We start from the raw sequence: 22,211 nt of genomic DNA on the forward strand, positions 1-22,211 counted from the left end.
AATGAATTCCTATCAACCTACTGACTTCCTTTCACCATTCCATGTCTATTCCACATTTCCTCTACAACATTCCTCAATCTGTACTGTTGAAAAATGTGTCATTGTAAATAATTCTATACACTTGGGCTGCACTCCAATTCAGGAGTTAGTGAAGTTATTCAACTGACAGTTCAGTTGAATAACTTCACTGTTTATTTATATATTCAAGATGAGGTTTCGGTTCTGCTGCCTTCTTCAGTGGCTGACATTATTGTAAATACACACAATAAACATTTGATCAGAAAAACAAAAAGATTCTGGGAAATAGATGCTATAAGCCTTTAACGTTTGTTTTCAAACAGGTGACCAAGATGCTGCTGAGAGTACAGAGCCAATTCAGAGAGAATCATCAAGTTTCTCACTTATGTGGTTAAAACTATGTTGTTGTTAAAAAAACAATGTACTGTAATCACCATCAATAAACCTGCATTTAAACATAAGTTTGTTCATTTACTTCAGAATTGTGTTTCTAAAAATTTTGGTCAGTACTGGAAATGATTTGTCACTCATAATCAATATGATGTCAAGATTTGAGTATTAAAATGAGACCAAAAGGGAGTAAAGCCATTATTTTTAGAGAAGGCGCAGCTGTAAAAATAGAGAGATTTACAGTTAGTGTAACAGTAAAATAAGTGAACAATCAACAGGGTGAGAAACCAGATAATTCAGCGTGCCATGAAAACAAAAAGTGCCACAACATTAAACAAGAAAAGTAATGTAAAACATCACTCCTAGCATCAGTTATATTAAGTCATTATTGCACATATTGACAGTGGTAAGAAGAGGTTCCACTAACGGAGGCTATTTTGTAGCATTTTGCATTTTTTTGTTGTGATCACTTTTTGCTCTGTTTTACAATCTTATATCTAAGTTCCTAATCACATGTAAATAATTCCACAGATCTGACCATATTGATCATAGCATGTATTCTGTTTGGCCAGTAGAGTATTAGCATTATAAAGATGCTTTGTCTTTAATATTTTAAATTTATAATATTTCTATTTACATGCTTTAGTTTCTTTTAACTCGCATCCTGTTCCACCTTTTACTCTTTGTACACGCTTGTTGTTTGATGCTGCAGTGACCCAGTTTCCCCTCAGGGATCAATACAGTTCAAGTTACCTTATTTTACATTTTGAAGTGTTCAGTTTTAAGCTTAACACACATGCACACATGATGATTTAACGAAATTTAATTGAGTATCAATGCATGCAAAAGCAAGTACTAGCATTAATGAAAAGCATAAGTATTCATTCTGTTCAGTATTTGAGTTTAATATTCAGTATAGTCAGATGGTCATTCTCATTAAACATCCTCCTGGTGAAGAAAAATAGGAAAAACCACAATTCATCCTGCTAGCACTGCTAGTCTATCTGCTTAGTATGTGTCAGCATGCTGTAGCCTGTGGTGCTGGAGCAGTTCATGTAAAATATCCTTTATGTAAAAATGTTTTTGTCACTAATCATTATTGTTATCAATGATTGTTTGCCACAACAAAATGAGCAACCCAATCATTTCCCTGTATTGGTTTGATATGATTGTCATTGTATTGTTAACTGCTTTGGCAGTCATGATGTCAATAAAGTATCTTTGAATTTGAAATGACTGGCAACGTATTCTCACATCATTTGCAACAACACATGCATCCAAACAAGATTAGAATAGTTTTTTTAGGTAACGGAAAGTCTCAGTATTAATTCCAACTTGTTATGGGAATATGCAAGGTGGCATCAAGGTGAAATATTCTTATCAAGCCGCAAAGTTTTTTCTCATTTCAGTGTCCAAAACCAGACTCTTATCCAGTCCAGCCTGCACTTTATAAAGCCGTGTAGAACCACAGTGACCTGGATTTCTGTCAGCACGGGCGCTGTAAGGATCATTTTCTTACCTAGTAGTCTATTTTTCAACATTTTATCAGTTTTTCATTCAGTCATGAGTTGTTGTTGATGTCTTATTAAACAGGTTCTTGGTTGACATGGCTGGTTTGAAGTTCAGTCTGGGCCTTCTGGCTCTGATTGTAGTTTCCATTGGGGCTAAAGAGAAGGAGGTGAGTTTTAGAGCCTGTTTTGTCTTTCTGTACAGGTCGATCTTTCCTTCTCTGATGTGCCTGTTTACCTTTCATTTGCTACATAATCACTATTTTTCAACTTTTCAACAGAAACTCCTGATATTAGATGTGTATTTTTATGTTTTATGATTTTCTCTATTTCTCTCTCTTATTAAGACTATGTCTGAAAGGATTGAGAAAGCTAACCGAGATATTGGTGAGACAATTTACAATTCATGTCCTGTTAACACATCGCACTTAAAGCTGCACTGGGAGAGATTTTCTATGTAAAAATACAGTCATCTTATCAGCCTACCACAAAGAAGACTGTCCCATCCAGCCTAATTGAGACACCTTGGATTCACCGTATTTGGCCAAGTTAAATTCTGGCGTCTGTATGATCACTGGTGGGAAATCAAAAAGTGAAGAATCAAAACATTCAAGTGAAATCCAAACAGTCCAGAGAAAGCTGGACTCACCAACATTAGATCTTTTCCTCTCTCGTCTCTTTGGTTTCCTTCGGTGTAAAGCATCACAGACCGGCGATGAGTTACAGGATTTCTTGCTGCCATTTGGGGCTGCCAGTGTGTGAAATCTGCATAGTGCAGCTTTAATGGCTGAAAACCTCAACAGAGAAAAGTCATCATTGGACCACAGGATGTCAGCTCTCTCATGTCGCTGATTTCAGAGTGTGTTTTGAATGTTTTGAAGCAGTCGGTTCTCCCGCTGGGTTCTATGTGGTGGACGACATCGCCTACGACTCAGAGAGTGAGAGGAACGCCGACCCCTGCACCTCCTACAACTGCAAGTGGGAGCAGACCGGTGACGGCATGGTGTACGTGCCGTTCATCATCGCAAACCACTACTGTAAGTTATTATGAATAAGTCTAATTAAAAGAATTACGGCAACACTATACTACACAGAGCAAAGGCCCATTCACACCTAGAGCAAGATAACTATAACTGTAAAAAGATTTAAATCATTCCAAATCAGCAGTAGACTGTCTGTGTTCCCACTACAACAATAACTATAAAAACATCCAAAACTAGAACTATATTTTTGGATCGATCTATAAAATTATACATATACTAATACATATACTGTACATATACTGTACAATATATGGAGAACATATGACAATATTACATAAATGATCATGTATATATATGTTCTACATGCATTTACAGATATTTATATACATGGTAGGCTACAGAAATACGTTTGACATGGAAAACATTTAAGTGTCTCTTATCCCAGGATTAGAGCATTATCCAAGAATAATTTGACATATGAGCTTATCCCAGAATTCACTATACTGTACATCAGTGTTTTTACTGATATTCTGAAATGGCTTATTTATGAATATAGACTCTGTGGCGTATGTGGTATGGCCATAAGTTTCAATAATAATAATTATAAACTTTTCAAAAACACAGTTACAAAGTGGTTTACAAATAAAAGGGGAAATGAATGAATAAACATATACATGGTAAGACAACTGTAGAGTAAAAACCAGTGACTTAAAATAGTTTGATACTTTAAGATACTAACTGAAGAAAGTTTAATAAAGAAATATACTGTAAAAGGAAAAAAAAATCAAAAGTGAGTCTTAAGAAGTGATTTGAAAGAAGACACTGTAGTTTTGGGTATGGATGTAAACGTTTGCATTACTATTGATTCTGTTTTTGTACTGACCCTGTGCCTTGTCTTGGTTTTATATCGGCAGCCTCTCGGGAGCGGGCCATCATCGAGCGCGGCCTGCTGTCCTTCCACAGCGTCTCCTGCATCCGCTTCGTCCCCCGCAACCAGGAGAGAGACTACCTCCACATCCAGGCTCTGGACGGGTTCGTCCTCAGGGCTTTCTGGCTTTATGTTTTTTCACCCCTGTCCCTAAGAGTCTCTGCTTTCACTGTAAACAAGGGAGATGCCTTTCATAAATAATTACAAGGGTTTTGCCATCCACCTCAGTCTGATGCCTGATTCTGATTTTAGGCCTTGAGTTCAGTTCAGTTCAGTTCAGTTCAGTTCAGTTCAGTTCAGTTCAGTTCAGTTCAGTTCAGTTCAGTTTAGTTTAGTTTAGTTTTGTTTTGTTTCGTTTCGTTTCGTTTCGTTTCGTTTCGTTCAGTTCAGCAAAAATAAAGTAATTAAAAGGTGCTGCATGTATCATTTTTACACACCAATATATCATTCTCAAATTAATAGTGATACCTTAGTATAAGACTTGATATCATACAGAGGTCGAGATGATTGCTCTCCTCTATCCCAGACAAGTAGTATTGTTAGTGCTAGTGTTTCTCCCTCCCTGAAGAGGATCGACATGTTGGAAGTGATTTTTCCATCTTCCTTTCTCTCCTTCCACCACCTGCTGTTTTCTTCTGAAAGCTTTAGCTCTATTTGCTCTGGAAGTACAGCGCCCTGTTCCTGTTTTGCACCATAAAGCGATCCAGCAGATTTCCCTCCAAATCCGACCAGGTGGAGAAACAATGGAAAATGCAGAATAGACTGCCAATCTCCTTAGTGATGGTCTCATTTGTTTACAGTAACTATACTAATGTTTCCAAATTAATGTGGTAATGATTTATCGATGTTAAAATGCCACACGCAGCACCTTTAAAAGCATCAGGTTAGCCAATACATATATCAACCAATATATATATCTTCTTCCAAAACACATCTCAGGTGTTATTCCTACGTGGGTCGTCGTGGAAACGCCCAGACTCTGTCTCTGAAGCGGCAGGGCTGCCTGTACCACGACACGGTCCAGCACGAGCTGCTGCACGCCCTGGGCTTCCACCATGAGCAGTGCCGCTCCGACCGGGACCGCTACATCCGCATCCTGCTGGAGAACATCACTCCAGGTGGAACCACACACTATGACACACACACACACACACACACACACACACACACACACACACACACACATACATTATGGTGCACACCCTACATAATTTTCTAACTTTTAATTCTTATATGAAAAAATGGGTAACATTTTACAATAAGGGTCACTAAGTTAAGGGTTAGTTAATGCTTAATAAGCATTACCAAACCCTTACTTAACAGTTAACTAATGTGTCTGGTAATCATTTACTAATGGTGTTCATGTTAACTAAGGTATTAATTTATACATTATTTAATAGTCATCTTTATAAACTATTAAATAATGTATAAATTGATACCTTAGTTAACATGAACACCATTAGGAAATTACACATTAGTTAACTAAATTAAGGGTTAATGCTTATTAAGCATTAACTAACCCTTAACTTAGTGACCCTTATTGTAAAGTGTTATCAAAAAATGGGAAAATGATCCCAGACCAGGCACTCGTGAAGGTTTTAACTTTAAAAAGCCTTTATTAAAACTGGCTAGAACATTTTAAAAACACGTATTGGCTTTCGCCTTCATCTGGGTGTAGTTCCAAATAATCCATTCTTATGTTGTAATTGTCAGTAGCATTATGTTTCATACCCGTCATTTGCCTCCATTTTTGTTAATACTCTCTTTTTGTTTGCTGTATCCTGTCACTGTATCATAGTGTTTCCCCACAGAGAATAAGGCTAATGCTAACAGGAAAAACACCCCAAATTTTGACAATCTTTGATTCCTTTATGACTATTGTTATTTCTAATCTTTAGTCTATTAACATTTATCCTCCCATGCACACGCAGTGACTTACATACACACACACACACAGGGCACAGACACACACACACACACAAGCTCTGACTCTTAAAAAATGTGATGTGCTTGGTATTTCCTGTTTTATCTCTTGTTTTTGACCTTTGTTCTCAGAAGAGCACTTTGTGACTTTTGACTTGACTCATGTAAACTATAATTGGGTGATAACCTGTTGTGTAATGTAGAGTATTACATGCTATTCAATAGAGTGTAGCTTTTATTTTCCCCCTACTTCATCGGCAGGTTGGGAGTACGCCTTCGACAAGGAGAACACTCAGAACCAAGGAACCTCGTATGACTACAACTCCGTCATGCACTACAGCAGGTTGGTGATGCTGCAGCAGCAACCCACACACACACACACACACACACACACACACACACACACACACACACACACACACACACACACACACACAGGGATTTAGGCCTAAACACACAGACTGATAGTATAGAATATATCCTATTTATTGTCATTCTAGTGTTAAAATTGCATATAACAGTTTTAAAATGGGGTATCAACCTGATTTTCAGTAATCCTAATTCATTCATCTTGTGTCAACTTGTCTTTAACTGACTCTTGCCCCTTCGCTAACTGTCTTTAATTGTTTTTGATTGCAGGTACGCCTTCTCCGACAACGGCCAGCCGACCATGGTGGCGATCCCTGACTCCAGCGTGGTTTTCGGTGAAGCCACCGAGATGAGCCAGAACGACATCACCAGGCTCAACAGGCTGTACAACTGCAGATAAACCAGACAGGTAAACACACACACACACACACACACACACACACACACGCACACACACACACACACACACACACACACACACCACAAATACAGTATCAACACTATTTAATTTAAACAGCTAGCTTACATATCAGCTAAATGATAAAATAAACCCATTGTGCCTAATTCAGCTACTGTGCAACAACCTGGGACCAAACAAAATATTCTATTCTATTCTATTCTATTCTATTCTATTCTATTCTATTCTATTTGATGAAAGAGTATCACTGAGTTGTGTTATTTGTCATGCGGAATGTGTTTTTCTCACGTATGTGTTATTATTCTTACCTTTATTCTTGTTCACATTGCTATTGTTATTTTAATGTAACCTATGTGTAATACATTACGTTCCAGTCTTAATCTTTATCTTTATCTGAGGGTTGTAATATTGAAGATAATAATAATAATCAATAATAATGACGAATACTGTAGCTGTTACCTTGGCAATAACTGATGGGGATCTGAATAAACCGTAAGCACTTAACCACACATCTATAGTTCAAAATATTTGTGAATTAACTCTGAAATAATTCATATTTCAAACAGATGGAGGATCCATGTTCAGGACTTCTGCAGCGGTCAGGCCGGACGCTTTGCATGTGTTGTTGACGTTTGGACTGGTCACAATAAAACTAAATGGAAAACTGTGTTTCAGTGGTGGATTTTTCATGTCACATTGTTTATCATGTCACATGTCACATGGTTGAGCAGTTAGACACAAAGTGATTTTTTACTATGAATGTTGTTAGCTTCAGCTGTGTAGACTTTCTGTTTACCCTTGTTTTCTGAGACAGAAAAAAAGGGCCAAAAAACCCCCCAAAAAACAGATTTAGAAATACCCCACTACTAGAAACAGCCTCTATTATGTTCAACCATTCTTGTGTAGGAAATTGACAAATTGACAAAAATGAAATGTTATCATGGTTGAAATTTGTGTGTAATTGTTATAGGGCATTAATGCATTGCAAATAAGGAAGAAATGTTGTAGCCAATATTGATTTAACTATCACAGGAAAACATAAAGAGGACTCTATTTTATATTGGAAGTTTGACTATAACTTTCACTGTGGAAGGCTATACAGGCTATTCTCAGATTTTGGGATAATTAAACAGAAAAATATTCCAATGTCAGTATCAACATCAACAACAGAAAAATCACAATTTCTTACATACAAAGCATAGAAACAGATCAATTGCTGTGCACTGGTCTGCACCAGTCAGCCACTGTTCTGTTCAGTTAGCCTAGTGTAGTTTGACACCAATAAAATGTTATGAATGTTATTAAAATGGGTGAAATACACCTTTAAATGTTGGCTTTCACTGCCATGAAAGTAAAGTTGATTATGGATTATTAGTGAGTGTATAATCTTACAAAAGACTATAGATAGAGAAAAGAACAAAACAGCATTTTTCTTTCCAAACTGAATATACTGTACAGTAGAATGTTTTGTAATGAAACCCTCCTCCTGAAGGCTGTTAATGGGGGATTTTCACTTTAACTGGAGGTCTGATCTGTTTTACCAGCCTGGGGGAACAGCGCTATGGGAATAAGCAATGTGGCATCAAGGTGAAACAGCCTTATCAGCAGCAACAGGTTGTTTTTTTTTGTTTGTTTTATCTTCCATCATTTTTCACTCCAGTGTCCAAAAAATGTCTCTTATCCAGTCCAGATTACACTTTATAAAGCTGCGTAGAAGCACCGACCTCGCTTTGTACTGATGATTACAGGTGGAAGAATCATTTATAATTTTTATTTTCTTTACAACTTTATTTATGAGTTGTTCACGGCTGGTCTGAGTTTGGATCTTGGTCTTATTAAACAGGTTCTTGGTTGACATGGCTGGTCTGAAGTTCACTCTGGGTCTTCTGGCTCTGATCGTAGTTTCCATCGGGGCTGAAGAGAAGGAGGTGAGTTATGGAGCCTATTCAAATCAAAATCCAATCAAATTGTATGTATATAGCACATTTCATACATCAAATGCTTTACAAACACAGTTAAAGACAGTTCAAGGTCATGAAAAAGACCAAAGCCAATAACAGAAACAACATAACCAAACATTTAGAAAGTAAAAATATGGTGAAAGAAACAACTTATTCAAAAGCAGCAATAAGTTTTAAGTTAGGTTTCTGGTAACTTAGGGTTTGAGGTTTGCAACTTCTATGTCTGATTAGAGAATGACTTTTATACTACTTATACTGTATGTACTAGTGTAGTTTAACTCCTGTCTCCTTATTACAGGTTGTTAAGTCTGTCTATGAAAGGATTCAGGAAGCCAACAGGAATATTGGTGAGATGCTTTATAGTTGCTGCCATAATATCTCATATAAGAAATAAATAGAGAAATAGTTGTTAAAATCTCAGTAATAGGAAAAAAATTGTAAGTAGAAAACCATTCTCTCTCCCTCTCTCTCTCTCTCTCTCTCTCTCTCTCTCTGAGTTTGTAATGTGCTCGTTCTTTCTTGTCTTTATCTGTATTTATGTCCTTTATTCTGTGTCGAGTGCTTTGCCACAAATCTGTCCGTTAAAAAACATTTTATAGACCAAACTGACCCGACTTGACTTGAGCTGCAGGACGTCAGCTCTCTCATGTCGCTTATTTCAGAGTGTGTTTTGAATGTTTTGAAGCAGTCGGTCCTCCTGCTGGGCTCTATGTGGTGGATGACATCGCCTACGACTCAGAGAGTGAGAGGAACGCCGACCCCTGCACCTCCCACAACTGCAAGTGGGAGCAGTCCGGTGACGGCATGGTGTACGTGCCGTTCATCATCGCAAACCATTACTGTAAGTTATTTTAGATCGGTCCTTCAGAAGTAACCACAGGTGGGGTGTAACAAAGTAAAAATACTTCATTACTGTACTTAAGTAAGATTTTCAAGTATATGGAAATTCTTTAGTAGGAATAACTCCTTTAAGGGGCGTTAAGGGGGTCCTTAACGACAAAATACAATATAAACATAATTAGACAAAACATTTAACAAAACAAAACAAAACAAAACAAAAAACAAAAAAACAATAAATATCAAATAATAAGACGTACAAAATGAGAAGATCATAGTCCAAGCAGAGCATGAAAAATGGATCATTCATTGATAGATTATAGAAAAGTGTTAAAGTATTAATGTCATTAATTTTCAAATATCTGTACTTTACTCAAGTTTTTCTTTCACTGAAGACTTTTACTCACTGCATTTCAAAAGAAAAATCTGTACTTTCTACTCACTACATTTTCAAAACAGACTTGTTAGTCTCGGGAAATCATCATTTGTGGGTGAAAGCAAACATTTAAAGGCATATTTCACCCATTTCAATAACATTTTATTGGTGCCAAATTCCTCCACAAGACTGACTGACCATGTGTCGTCCTGTCCCAGTAGTCTACAGGTTTTTGTCACAACCAAACACTACAGCAGCTGATTTGTGCACCTTCAACCAGAGAGGAGGGAACTGATCAGTGAATTCAGCTGCTGAAGTGTTTGGCTGTGATGAAAACCTGCAGACTCCTGAGCCTCGATGGCACAAGGTTCAGACCCACGGCTCTATGGGATTATCAGCATGGCTGGGAGTCGTCTTTGACCCGTTGTATGATCATGAGTTAATGATACCATCCTCCTGCATTATTGATGAGTGTGTAATAACTGACCTTTCCACTTGCAGCCTCTCGGGAGCGGTCCATCATCGAGCGCGGCCTGCAGTCCTTCCACAGCTTCTCCTGCATCCGCTTTGTCCCCCGCACCAGAGAGACAGACTACATCCACATCCAGTCTCTGGACGGGTAAAGACCTTGTTCCACGATTTAATCACTCAACACAAAAAATATAAATATGACATGATATCCTCAACCTGATATGGAATGTCCGTACTTGATGGGCCCAATGATAGCCTTAGTTCAGTAGCTTCCTGTGTTCTGTGGATAAATGATGGATTTGAATCAAAATTATGCCTCTGTAGTATTTTAAACTGCTTCAAATATAAGGCAAGTGCTATATACATTTTTTAATTATTATCATTGTACATCACTTCAGTATACAACCTTGATAGACTCCCGTATAGGAATATGTAATTGAAGCTCCAATTCAAAATACTATATATTTGTTTATGAAAAATTTTATATTTTCAAAATATAGAGCATCCAGCTGATAAAAGTGTTATCATTTTGTCAACCTATAGGACTTTAGTGACCTACTATATTTCAAAGTAGTATCATAATTTGTTTTATTTAAACATTTTTATGTCCTGCAGTCTGGGTGAACACAGTAACTCTGATTAGATGTTGGAGTACCTTGCTGCATAAACTTTCATATACATTTTTTTATTGAAACTACTTTAACTCCTTAATGCTTTAAGATACACAGCTCCTATTAAGACTACTTATGTGTTATGTTTAATTAGCTTAATTAATGACCTAATTAGCATAACTGCTCATGTTTACTATATCATGTCAGGACATTAGGCAGCTCAAATGTCTCTTATTAAGTGAAAGTGCCACCATTTTTCATTTTGGAATTAAACTCTACAGTTGTAATTAATGCTGTATTACTATAATAATCCACTCTGTTAACCTCCTCCAGGTGTTACTCCTATGTGGGTCGGCGTTTCAGCGAGCAGACGCTGTCTCTGAGCCGGCAGGGCTGCGTCTATCATCATGTGGTCCAACATGAGCTGCTGCACGCCCTGGGCTTCAAACACGAGCAGTGCCGCTCCGACAGGGACCAGTACATCCAGGTCCTGCTGGAGAACGTGATACCTGGTGGGTCTCTGGATGAACACACACACACACACACACACTGACACACACATTCATGTTTTCACGCATGCACACACACACAGAAGGACAGGGATGACAGATGTGATGTGGAGGAACTGCTGCAGGATGTCACTGAAGTCTTGTTACATTGTTTTATTGTTTTATTGCTGTCTTACCGCTATCTGTCAACATGTATCTACTTCAATTCATAGCTTTCACTGTTATTATGGAGAGTGCAATGCTTTCTTACAGTCTGTGAACAATTCAAATGTCTATTGTGGTTAGTACGGGGCTTTATGCTTGTTGGGACACATCTGTAAGATATTGTTATAGGGGCATTAAGTAATCCCTGACTGTCATCGACCTCTATGGGCGACCAGAGGGAATTGCAACCTCATCAGTGGCCTCTGGAACAGCTTATGGTGGCCTGTAATTGACAAAAAGGGGAAAAAAATCTGCACACCATAATCCGCACTCCACTTACACACCTTTTCATTAGTGACTTATTTAAAAATGACAATGTTTCGAGTGGAGCTATTTTTGGTGTGCAGGTTTTTCTTCCATTTTCCCATGGTTCCTGATCTGGCACCCATTAAATATGATGTGTACCTTCTGCCGTGTAATTAACACAAATAATAAGGTCACATTTTCACAACAGAGATGAGTAAGCTCGCTAATTGGAGCAGAGATCCAACAGAAACGTCTTGATCAACAACCCTATTAAACCAACATTATGGTTTGTTTTATGGGACAGTAAAAGTCATACTTATTTCACCTTTAAGAGATGTAGACTCATTGGCAAATATAATCCAGAGTTCTGATACTCTCTTTACTCTAAGACTGACAGTGACAGTCAGCTGTTGAACCTCATAAAGACACACAGTCAACACTAATGTGATGGCTGGCTTTCCTCAGGTTGGGAGTACGCCTTCGACAAGATCGACACTCTGAACCAGGGAACCTCCTACGACTACAACTCTGTCATGCAGTACAGCAAGTAGGTGAAACACTGAGATACCACCATGCAAATTTTATTTTCTGGTATTTTTATATAAAATCCAATTACTTTTAGTTCCTGGAAAACTATATCATTTAATTTGTCACTTCATGGCGTACCAGTAGGTGTGCATAAAAAATCCAACCAATAACACTATCTGATTTTTTTTGTGCAGCTTAGAAAAATGAAAGTCCTTCCATATACTGTATATTATTCGCACTTATGCACTGCTGCACTTCTTTTAAAATGTTGTATTTTACTTGATTTTATGCATTCTATGTACTCTATTTCTTAACTTTATTTTTATTATTATTCAGTGGGTTTTATTTTCCGTCTTATGTTATGCTCATTCTATGTCTATTTTCATGCATGTAATTTCTTCGTTGTAAAGCACTTTGAGCTGCATTTCTTGTATGAAAGGTGCTATACAAATATAGTTTATTATTATTATTATTATTATTATGCAACAAAATTGCAAAAAATTGCATTGGAGTCAGATTCAAACCCACAACATGGCATGCACCTTAGCTTACCAAGCTACCAGGCCGCTTCTCTCAGAGTGTAATTTGTTCGAATGCAGGTTCGCTTTCTCCAAGAACAACCAGCCCACCATGGTGGCCATCCCCGACCCAAACGTGGAGTTTGGCAAAGCCACCGAGATGAGCCAGACCGACATCACCAGGCTCAACAGGCTGTACAACTGCAGATAAACCAGACTGGTAAACACACACACACACACACACACAGAGCTTTAAACTGCATAGAGGGAATAAATATGGATGTCTATTATAATCGTGCTACGATGTGCTACATCTGCTTGAGTGTGCATATGTGTGCGTATGTGTGTGAGTGTGTGTCTAAGACAAAGTCATCCCTAGGTGCAGTCGACCTCTTACGACGTCATTCAACAGCTTAGAAACAAACACATACACACACACACACACACACACACACACACACACATACTGCGCATACATACATACCCACAGGAAGAGAGTTGTTAATCTCTTCCGCTTGAATTTGAACTTTGTTTTTCAGACAGACGGTGGACACAGTGCAGATATAACTGGGCCTCCACATCAAGGTGTTCTGTTGAACCGCATTTTCACGGGCTGGCAACCGCTTCAATAAAATTGCCAAATATATTTGTATCGTCTGAATTTTTTTAAATTTCTTTTTGTGTCTTTTTTCTTTTTGGTTTCCTTTTTTGTTACTCATTTGGATTGAAAACAAAATAGTTGATTCCAATGGGGATATTAGATTTTGCATTCAGTGTCTCAAAGGTCTCTGCAGACCTTATAGTATAAGGTGTCTGAGTAAGTAGTTCAATGCAGTGTGACTTCTAAATATTAGCCTTGGTAGTTTCAAATTCTTAAATGCTATTAGGCAATTCTTAGAACTGGGTGAATAAAACAGAAATGTTGCTTCAAATCCTACAGCAGTGTGTCCATCAACAGCCAGTCAGTGTCTCGCTGAAGACACTGAACCCCAGCCTGCTCTCTCACTCCGGGTATCAGTGTCAGCTAAATGACTAAAATGTAGGCAGAAGAATTGTTCCAATAAAAATATAAGCTAACAATTTAAATCAGATACATTTAAATCAGATTATCCATAACAAAAATACTTTTTAAATGACGAGACAACAAAGAGATCTTTTTTAGATGCATATTTATTGAATACAGAATGTAACATGCAGTGAGAAAAGTAAATTGGAAATGTCGTTCCACCACCTTAGACCAAACAAGAAAATCCTTCAGTCAAGCAATTCCTGTTTTCATGTCGGAAAATGTCCTTGTTTAGGAAGAAAAATAAAACTTGGAAGTAAAGTTTAATAGTTAAATAAAGGCATCTGTCATGGGATTGCATTTGCTGCATTTACCTGACAGAATGAATAGTTAATTGCATAGTTACTTTAAATAATTTGTCACAGTGTGGTGATACAAAGTTGAAACCACAACATTATTTTACATATTTAACAGACTTTCCCTTTACTTACAGATGTCCTCATTAGCAAATGTATATCAGTCAGAAAACTGCAGCCAGTGCTAACATGGACCGGACTGGCTGGCCTGTTTAGCACTTGTACAGCAGGTTGATGCGGTTGATGTCATGCTGGCTCATCTGCCTGGCAGTGCCAAAGACGGCGTTGCGGTTGGGGATGGCCACCATGGTGGGATTGTAGTTGTCCTTGGAGAAAGCCAATCTGGAAGAAGCAAGGACACAACCACAGTCAGTCATTACCTTGCATTGACATAGTCAGCACAAGCAGTGTTTATATACACAACTATAATGCTTTACAGAGTGATGGTCCTTAAAGGAAACCAAAAACATCCATGTGTCCCCAGTGGATCATTAGCTCCAATGCTACATGCTAACACTTTAGCATTCACTGTGTTGAGTGATAGTAGTATTATCTCAAAAGTGAGAAAATCAGAAATTGTAGCAGCTCTAAAGGTAAATAGTAAGGAATCTTAAATGATATGATAATAATAATAGATTACATTTATATAGCGCTTTTCTAAGTACTCAAAGCGCTTCACATATCGGGCCAGTTTGCACCAGAACGCTCACCAGACATCAGCTATCTCAGTGGAAAGTAGAGGACTGAAAGAGCCAATTAGGTAACGAGGGATGATTAGGTGGCCATGATGGAAGGAAGGCCTATAGGGGGGTTTTGCACCGGGGTTACACCCCTACTCTTGCGATGAGTGCCGATGGGATCTTTATTGACCACAGAGTCAGGACCTCGGTTTAACGTCTCATCCAAAGGACGGTGCTCACTCACAGGACAGAGTCCCTGTCTCTGCCCTGGGGAATTGGGGATATTATTCATGAGACCAGAGGGAAGAGCGCCTCCTACTGGTCCTCCAACACCACTTCCAGCACCACGTGGTTTCCCATCCAAGGACTAACCACAGCCAGACCTGCTTAGCTTCCCAGACAAGCTAGTGATGTGATGCAGGAGCTACGGTGCTGGCCAAAACACTACAGCAGCTGATTTGTGCATTTTAGCTTTTTCTTCCATTGCACACTGTGTAAGTCACTCTGGATAAAATCAGCTCAGTGCCTAAAATGTGCATGTCAAATGTACATGAGTAAAATATAGAGAGGATTAAGTGGGTTTCTTGGTTCTACTGACCTGCCGTAATGCATCACAGAGCCGTAGTCGTAGGGAGTTCCCTGGTTCAGAGTGTCGATCTTCCTGAAGTTGTGTTCCTGACCTAAAGGACACAGAGTTAACATACTGTTCAAACCAGCACATACTGTAGGTGTGGTACATTTGATGGGAAAGAATTGAAAAATCAAGTCAAATCAAATCACACAACAAAAAACAAATTGTATTGTGTGTGTGTGTGTGTGTGTATCTAGGGTTGGGGAATAATTCACTATAGTCATTTATCATCTTTCAATAGAATCATATATGATGAAATCATGATTTTGAGTTATCGTGATGCACAATGTTTTTTCTAAATCAATGATAAAAAGCAAACTATTTAAAACTATTTAAAATCTCTAACAAAATGAGACCTGAAACATATCTGGGAATCTTATTTGAAAATTATTGAGTTTGATCGTACATTATATTGCCATGCAGTTCAATGCGATGAACATCAATTTGATTTTTAACAATTTTTTGCATACCGATATCATTATACATCAATATCAAAATAATTTCTTATGAATATCGTGGAATTAATTTTGTCCATATCACCCAGCCCTACATAATCTCAATTCAATTCAATTCAATTCAATTCAATGTGCTTTATTGGCATGAAAGTTTAAAAACAAACAATATTGCCAAAGCATATAACAAGAAATTAACCATCAATTAACCAGTGAAATGAATCCCATCCCCTTCCATGTATTAGTGTGTGTGTGTGTGTGTTGCTGTGTATTCAGACCCCTCACTGTCCACTGACTATCAGGATTTTTGTGTTTATGTTGTAAACACAAAGTTGTAGTAATAAAGTATTAGTTGTTTGTTTTCATTGTTTGTAACATTGCTGTATCCGACCTTTCATGACGTTCTGCAGCAGGACCTGGATGTGCCGGTCCCGGTCGGAGCGGCACTGTTCGTGGTTGAAGCCGAGGGCGTGCAGCAGCTCGTGCTGGACCGTCCCGTAGTAGATGCAGCCCTGACGGCTCAGAGACACCGTCTGGCTGTTGCCCTGGCGACCCACGTAGGAGTAGCATCTGTAGAGATATGGGATAACACAGTACAGTAAATTAGCCTTTGTAGGCAGCAGGACGGCCTTGTGGTTTGAAGAACTATCCTGTAACCAAAATGTCACTAAATCCCAGTCACAACAGCCTGAGTGTTCCCATCATGCATCCTGATGAAGTGCGCTTGAGCAAATGCCTAAAATGTAAAGGTAGAAGTAGGAGTAGTAGCAGTGGTAGTAGTGGCAGCAGTAATAGTAGCTGTAGTCATAGTTGTAGTAGTAGCAGTAGTAGTAGTAGTAGTGGTAATATTTGTAGTGGCAGTAGTAGTAGTCTTCATTGTAATAGCAGTGGTGTAATAGTAGTAGCAGTAATAGTAGTCTTTGTCATTGTTCTATTGGTTGTAGTAATAGAAGTAGTAGTAGCAGTTGTAGCAGTAGTGGCAGTATCAGTAGTAGCAGTAACTCTATCATTAGTAGTAGTAGTAGTACTGGTAATATTTGCAGTGTTAGTACTAGCAGTAGTAGTGGTTGTAATAGTAGTAGTAGTAGCAGTAGTAGTATTAGTAGTGGTGGTTGTAGCAGCAGCAGCAGTAGCAGTAGTAGTAGTCTTTGTTGTCATAGTATTGGTTGTAGCAATAGTAGCAGTAGTAGTAGTAGCAGTTGCAGCAGTAGTAGTAGTATTCATTGTTGTCATAATATTGGTTGTAATAAAGTAGTAGCAGTTGTAGCACTAGTAGCAGTATGAGTAGTTTCTGTCAGAAGTGCAATACAGTAAACTTGAGTGCATATATTTTTTAGCAAGGCACCAGTGGGAATTGAACCCCTAACCCTGCTGCTGCCATGCTCTACCCATTGATCTGCACAGGGGAATGAAAGCCCTATAACCAAGCCAGTGTTTTAGTGCCTTGCTCCACCTGCTGGGCTACAGGACACCACAGAGCTGAGACCTGCACACACTAATCCCCTCAGAGTGTTGATGTACCCCTGAAGAGACTGGATGTAGATGTAGTCCCTCTGGTTGGAGCGGGGGACGAAGCGAATGCAGGTAGAGTGGGCGAAGGAGTTGATGCCACTGTTGATGATATTCAGCTCCCGGGAGGCTGGAGGTAAACATTAGGGGGAAAAACACATGAAAAGGGTTGAGTAATCATAAAAAAGAACAAGTAGCATCTGTAGGGTCATTAACATTTTCAATTAGTTAAAAAAGATATTCAGCATTGCTTTTGAGATTGACAAAAATGGCGAAAACAATCTCATATATACTATTTCTACTACTACTATTGCGGAGCCTACTGCTACTGCTACTACAACTACCACTACCACTACTGCTACTGCTACTACTTTTAACATTTTTTATTTTAAATGTTTATAAAACTATGTTACAAAAGTGCTTTAGAATCAATAATAAAATAGATAAAAGCCAATAAGATAAACAATGAAAATGGTATGCATGCATTAAAACTAGGGTACACAGAAGAATAAAACAGGGAAATACAGCAGGAATTAAACAGGTAAGCACAAACTCTGAGTGTACAAATGTGTTTTAGATTTAAAAAGATGACAGTGACTTTTGCCAGCCTCAGCTTTCCAGGCAGAAGCTTACCACCCAGACTAGAGGACAGCATGGTATACTTACAGTAGTGGTTAGCGATGACGTAGGGAATGTAGACCTTGCCGTCGTTGGCCTTCCCCCACATGCAGCCTCGCAGGACGCAGGGGTCGGCGTTCCTCAGGGTGGGCAGACGAGGCTGGGCGATGTCACCCTCCACCCGGGGGCCGTCCCGGCTGTGCTCTGCAGAGAGGAGGAGGAGGAGGAGGAGGAGGAGGAGGAGGCATGGAAAATAATCCTGTAAGCCAAACAGTTATGGTTTTGATGCACACAACCACCAAGCTGTGTCCATCAACTGTCATGCGGCCTGACAAAGTATTCTTTTTTTTTTTTTTTTTTTAAATACTTTTTGAGTTTTAAACAAGGAACAGCACATCACACAGAACAGTGCATAATAACCTCCCCACCCCAGACAGCTATACAACACATCCAATAAAAACACATAGACATAGTTACACAAGATGAATTAATAATAAATAAAATCAAAATAAATAAATAAATAAATAAAAAGGCACAGAATTAAACCTAAATAGGCAGCAAAGAAGTATGTTAATTAATCATATGAAATTAAGTAAAATATTGTTTCCAGTCCACTGTATATGTAAGTTTAGGGTAACCAGTCATCAGAAGCTGTACCATGTTGTGTGTCCCATAATTGGGGTTATGAGAGGGGTCCTCCACTCAGAAAAGTGCCTACTCCTTAGAAGTAAGTTCTTCAGGTCTGTAGGTAAATAATCTAGGAAAGGTGACCAAACCTTCAAAAACAGCTCATCCTTTCCTCTTAAGACAGCCTGTAATCTTTCATGGGGGAGGGTGTTAAATATCTTGGCGGGGAGTCTTTGATCCAATTGTGCAAGATGCACTTCCGAGCAATTAAAAGGAGCTTCTCAAGAAGTTTGTAGTGTGATGCAGGGAGCACCAGGGTCTTTTTTGTGTTCTTGAGCAAGACAGTGAACCTTCTACCTGTAAGCCGCTCTGGATAAGATTGTCAGCTAAAATGCCTAAAATGAACGTAAAATAGGCTTTGGTTCAGGGATTGTTACAGTGCATGTGGTCACATGGGTCACCAGGTTAAAACAAACACTAAGAATTATTTGCATATTGCTGTTGTCGTGAAAATCATGTAACTCCAATTTTGGGGATTTTCATTTTTTGACAGGATCACTTGGTCCTCTATGAGCTGGGGGAAATTCTACAGCTCTTGTGCTTATGAAACCCTTTCAGAAGCCATTGGATAAAGCCAAAAATGCATGATGTTCAAGCTAAAAGCAAGCCGATTTTTCTTCCTGAAAAGTTGGACATTTTGGAGATGCAAGGTTTCCACTCCACAGCACTATTTGAGCCAGTGCTGCTGCGGTCGCTGTGTCTTACCAACATGGCTGTTGGCTCTCTCCAGCAGCTCTGATACAGTCAGACCTCCGTCGTCTCCATCATCGTTGTCATTATTATCAGCGTTTTGTTTCTTGACAACCTGCACAGAGGAGGAGACGGCGTTTCTGCTGCGTTACTGAACAACCACAGAAGCAGCAGATAGCTTTATGACATCTGATGAAAATGTTTTGAATGAAAGACATTTGAGAATATCACAAAGCAGCAATGTCAGCAATATGGTGACTAAAGCCTAAAGGTTAGCGATGCAGGCTTATGACCACAATAGTGCAAGGTTGCCAGGTCTACTGCATGGGGTAATCTATGTGTGGGAGGTGACTGACTGATGCTATCCCTCCCTTAACAAGGATGCTCAAAGTGCCTTGATCAGACTCTTAACTAGGGACTAAATGCTGTTTCAGAGCTGTTTTATACTGCAAAATATCAACTATTGGCAACTTCTAAGGAAAGTAAAAAGTAATGAAATATGGCTAAAAATATTGGTATCGACCTTCAAAGCCCCATATCGATCAAACCCTGACAGCTTCCTCTCCCTGAAACCCAGGGATGGACGATTTTTAAATTTTTTGATCGATTCCAACTCTTCCGACTCCTTGTAATGGAATTGTCTAAATGAAAATTAACACAAAAAATGTGTACGTTTTTAAGTTTTACGCCAGTTGGCATTCTATCAATGAGCCTTGAATCATCCCCCCCCCCATTAGTATAGATAAGCCTAAATCAGAATGAATTAATGACAAATTTGTTTAAATTAAACAGTTTCTTCAATTCCAGAGTTTGGAGTCGAGATTGCAACAGGAGTCAACTCCAGTTCTGTTTATTAGTAGAATCAACTCTCAGAATCAATGTGATGGACTCGAGAAACGATTCTTTTGGAGTCGACTCTCCATCCCTACTGAAACCTAATTCCCCAGACTGTTGCTCTCAAATCTCATGTACTGTGGAGAGTACAGGCAATGGTACTTACCCTCGCCTCGGTCCAGGCTGAGACTACAAGCAGGGCCAGGAGACCCAGGATGCACTTCACCACAGCCATGTTACCGAATAACCTGCAGGCTGAAAGACACGACCGGTCAGACGGACACACACAGCAGTTCCAGCATTACTTAGTAGCAGGCAGTATTGGTCACTTACCTTTGCCGCTTCACTTCAGGTAGGAAGGTAGGGAATGTGACGTTCTGTCATGGCAGGGGGATCCATTCTCTTTTATAGGGAAACCTGCAGAAGTCCATCTTCCGCTGACAGTACGCAGGTCATTATCGCCCTAATCCTGCAAATAAGGACGTATTCACCTTGTAAAACCTTGTGTGTTGATTCTTTACATCTTTCTCACTGACGCCAAAGTCCACGCTTAGCAGATGTATGGCCGCATTAATCCAGCAAATATAGATGGTGTTTACATTGATAAAGTGTTTGATGTTGATATTGATCTTGGTTAAGCGCTCTAACCACTTTCAGATTAAGTGTTCACTCACTGGAAACAGATAGTCGTCGTCGTTGTCAGGTGCTGTGTCCTTGTTCTTGATCAGGTCAGAGGGGGTGACTGGGGACTGATGGGTTGCCACATCAGTCTGTTGGGTTTTGACGTGTCCATCCTTGTCTGCGTGTCCTTAGTGAACCTGGTCTGACTTAAAGGAACAATGGAGGCCTTGTACAGAGAGCTGGACCAGGACCTCTCTGCTTGGCAGACTGCATCAAATACAGCAGTATGGGAAAACAGTCTATTTAAGGGATTGTTTACTCACCACTATTATCCTAATGCCACTACTATTAATTATACCACTATGTGAATTGCTACTACCATTACTACTAATGCTACTACTGCTATACTACTACCACTACTAGTACTACCACTATTAGTTATAATGCTACATCTACTACTACTACTAATACCAGTATTACCAAAACCACTACTACCACTATTACTAATTACACCTCTACATCTACTACTACTACTGCTACACAACTACTACTCCTCATACTACCACTACTACCTCTACTACTAATACTGCTACTACTACCACTACTGCTATTCGCTACTCGGACTACTGCTACTGCTGCCACTACTAGTAGTACTACTAGAACAACTACTACCATTACTACCATTATTACTACAAGTAATACTGCTACCACTACTACTGATTTGATTTGATATAAGTGTCAATTAATGGAAACAAAGGTGGAAGTATGGTGGCAGGTGTATAGAAAAGCAAAACACATAGTACAGTAAGTAGAAAAGTAGAAAAGCAAAACACATAGGACATACAGTAACACACGTATTGACTACTACTGCTCCTACTGCTATACTACCTCAACTAGTACTACTGCTGCTACGACTAATGTTGCTAGGACTATTACTACTACTACTGTTCCTCCTATTACTTCTAGTACTACTACCACCACTACTTAAAGTATTACCTCTGCTGCTACAACAATGTGGGACTCCCAACAAACAAATTAAGAGTACTGCTAAGCATAATAACAGCAATAACAAGTTATCAGCTAAATACAGTTTTCAGTTCTTAATTACCAGCATATCTCTTTCTCTCTCTGAACACATGTACAACACATGCACACCTTCCCTCATGTCCCCTCTATTACAGCTATTTCAAATGATTTTATTCCTCTCAGTATTTATACATAGTGATGGCTTTGTTAGCTCCTATGTCTTGAGTTTCAGTGTCATTTGGATTTTCTGTTCAATTTATGTCAATTCACATTTATCATCTTGATTTTGTCCTTCCTTTTGGA

The 22,211-nt window shown here is 38.9% G+C and overlaps 3 protein-coding genes across 4 annotated transcripts; 2 read left to right on the top strand and 1 right to left on the bottom strand.

Moving 5' to 3' along the window:
• Nucleotides 1–2,014: 2,014 nt before the first annotated feature.
• On the top strand, nt 2,015–6,519 carry LOC139645088 (hatching enzyme 1.2-like). The gene is made up of 7 exons (XM_071520693.1): nt 2,015–2,086; nt 2,264–2,303; nt 2,801–2,953; nt 3,814–3,931; nt 4,767–4,945; nt 6,012–6,093; nt 6,390–6,519. The coding sequence occupies exons 1-7, from the start codon at nt 2,015–2,017 to the stop codon at nt 6,517–6,519; spliced, it is 774 nt and encodes a 257-aa protein (XP_071376794.1).
• Nucleotides 6,520–8,393: 1,874 nt separating this feature from the next.
• Nucleotides 8,394–13,009, top strand: LOC139645086 (high choriolytic enzyme 1-like). 2 transcript variants are annotated; one of them, XM_071520691.1, is made up of 7 exons: nt 8,394–8,465; nt 8,797–8,845; nt 9,187–9,339; nt 10,213–10,330; nt 11,127–11,305; nt 12,218–12,299; nt 12,880–13,009. In XM_071520691.1, the coding sequence occupies exons 1-7, from the start codon at nt 8,394–8,396 to the stop codon at nt 13,007–13,009; spliced, it is 783 nt and encodes a 260-aa protein (XP_071376792.1). The 2 variants fall into 2 exon arrangements, with proteins under 2 accessions (XP_071376792.1, XP_071376793.1); XM_071520692.1 differs by having other exon boundaries at nt 8,806–8,845.
• Nucleotides 13,010–14,372: 1,363 nt separating this feature from the next.
• Nucleotides 14,373–20,496, bottom strand: LOC139645089 (low choriolytic enzyme-like). Its single transcript, XM_071520694.1, has 7 exons — nt 20,428–20,496; nt 19,443–19,542; nt 18,099–18,254; nt 17,445–17,562; nt 16,315–16,493; nt 15,439–15,520; nt 14,373–14,502 (listed from the first exon to the last, which is right to left on the bottom strand). Exons 1-7 carry the CDS (start codon nt 20,494–20,496, stop codon nt 14,373–14,375), a joined length of 834 nt encoding a protein of 277 aa, XP_071376795.1.
• Nucleotides 20,497–22,211: the final 1,715 nt, after the last annotated feature.

This window comes from Centroberyx affinis, unplaced genomic scaffold (genome assembly GCF_046629955.1).
Source record: "Centroberyx affinis isolate AG114_WGS23_722 - 3 ecotype Tasmania unplaced genomic scaffold, CSIRO-AGI_Caff_v1 ptg000822l_1, whole genome shotgun sequence".
NCBI classification, from domain to species: Eukaryota; Metazoa; Chordata; class Actinopteri; order Beryciformes; family Berycidae; genus Centroberyx; species Centroberyx affinis.

What these genes read in the sequence shown, in the direction of transcription:
- LOC139645089 (XM_071520694.1), bottom strand. Translation starts at nt 20,496, where the DNA reads ATGGCTGTGGTGAAGTGCATCCTGGGTCTCCTGGCCCTGCTTGTAGTC. An exon ending in CGTCATCGCTAACCACTACT is followed by an intron (nt 17,563 to 18,098) that starts GTAAGTATACCA and finishes GTTTACCTCCAG; the next exon opens with CCTCCCGGGAGCTGAATATC. An exon ending in TCTGTGATGCATTACGGCAG is followed by an intron (nt 14,503 to 15,438) that starts GTCAGTAGAACC and finishes TGCTTCTTCCAG; the next exon opens with ATTGGCTTTCTCCAAGGACA.
- LOC139645086 (XM_071520691.1), top strand. Translation starts at nt 8,394, where the DNA reads ATGGCTGGTCTGAAGTTCACTCTGGGTCTTCTGGCTCTGATCGTAGTT. An exon ending in CACATCCAGTCTCTGGACGG is followed by an intron (nt 10,331 to 11,126) that starts GTAAAGACCTTG and finishes AACCTCCTCCAG; the next exon opens with GTGTTACTCCTATGTGGGTC. An exon ending in TCTGTCATGCAGTACAGCAA is followed by an intron (nt 12,300 to 12,879) that starts GTAGGTGAAACA and finishes GTTCGAATGCAG; the next exon opens with GTTCGCTTTCTCCAAGAACA.
- LOC139645088 (XM_071520693.1), top strand. Translation starts at nt 2,015, where the DNA reads ATGGCTGGTTTGAAGTTCAGTCTGGGCCTTCTGGCTCTGATTGTAGTT. An exon ending in CATCATCGCAAACCACTACT is followed by an intron (nt 2,954 to 3,813) that starts GTAAGTTATTAT and finishes TTATATCGGCAG; the next exon opens with CCTCTCGGGAGCGGGCCATC. An exon ending in CACATCCAGGCTCTGGACGG is followed by an intron (nt 3,932 to 4,766) that starts GTTCGTCCTCAG and finishes AACACATCTCAG; the next exon opens with GTGTTATTCCTACGTGGGTC.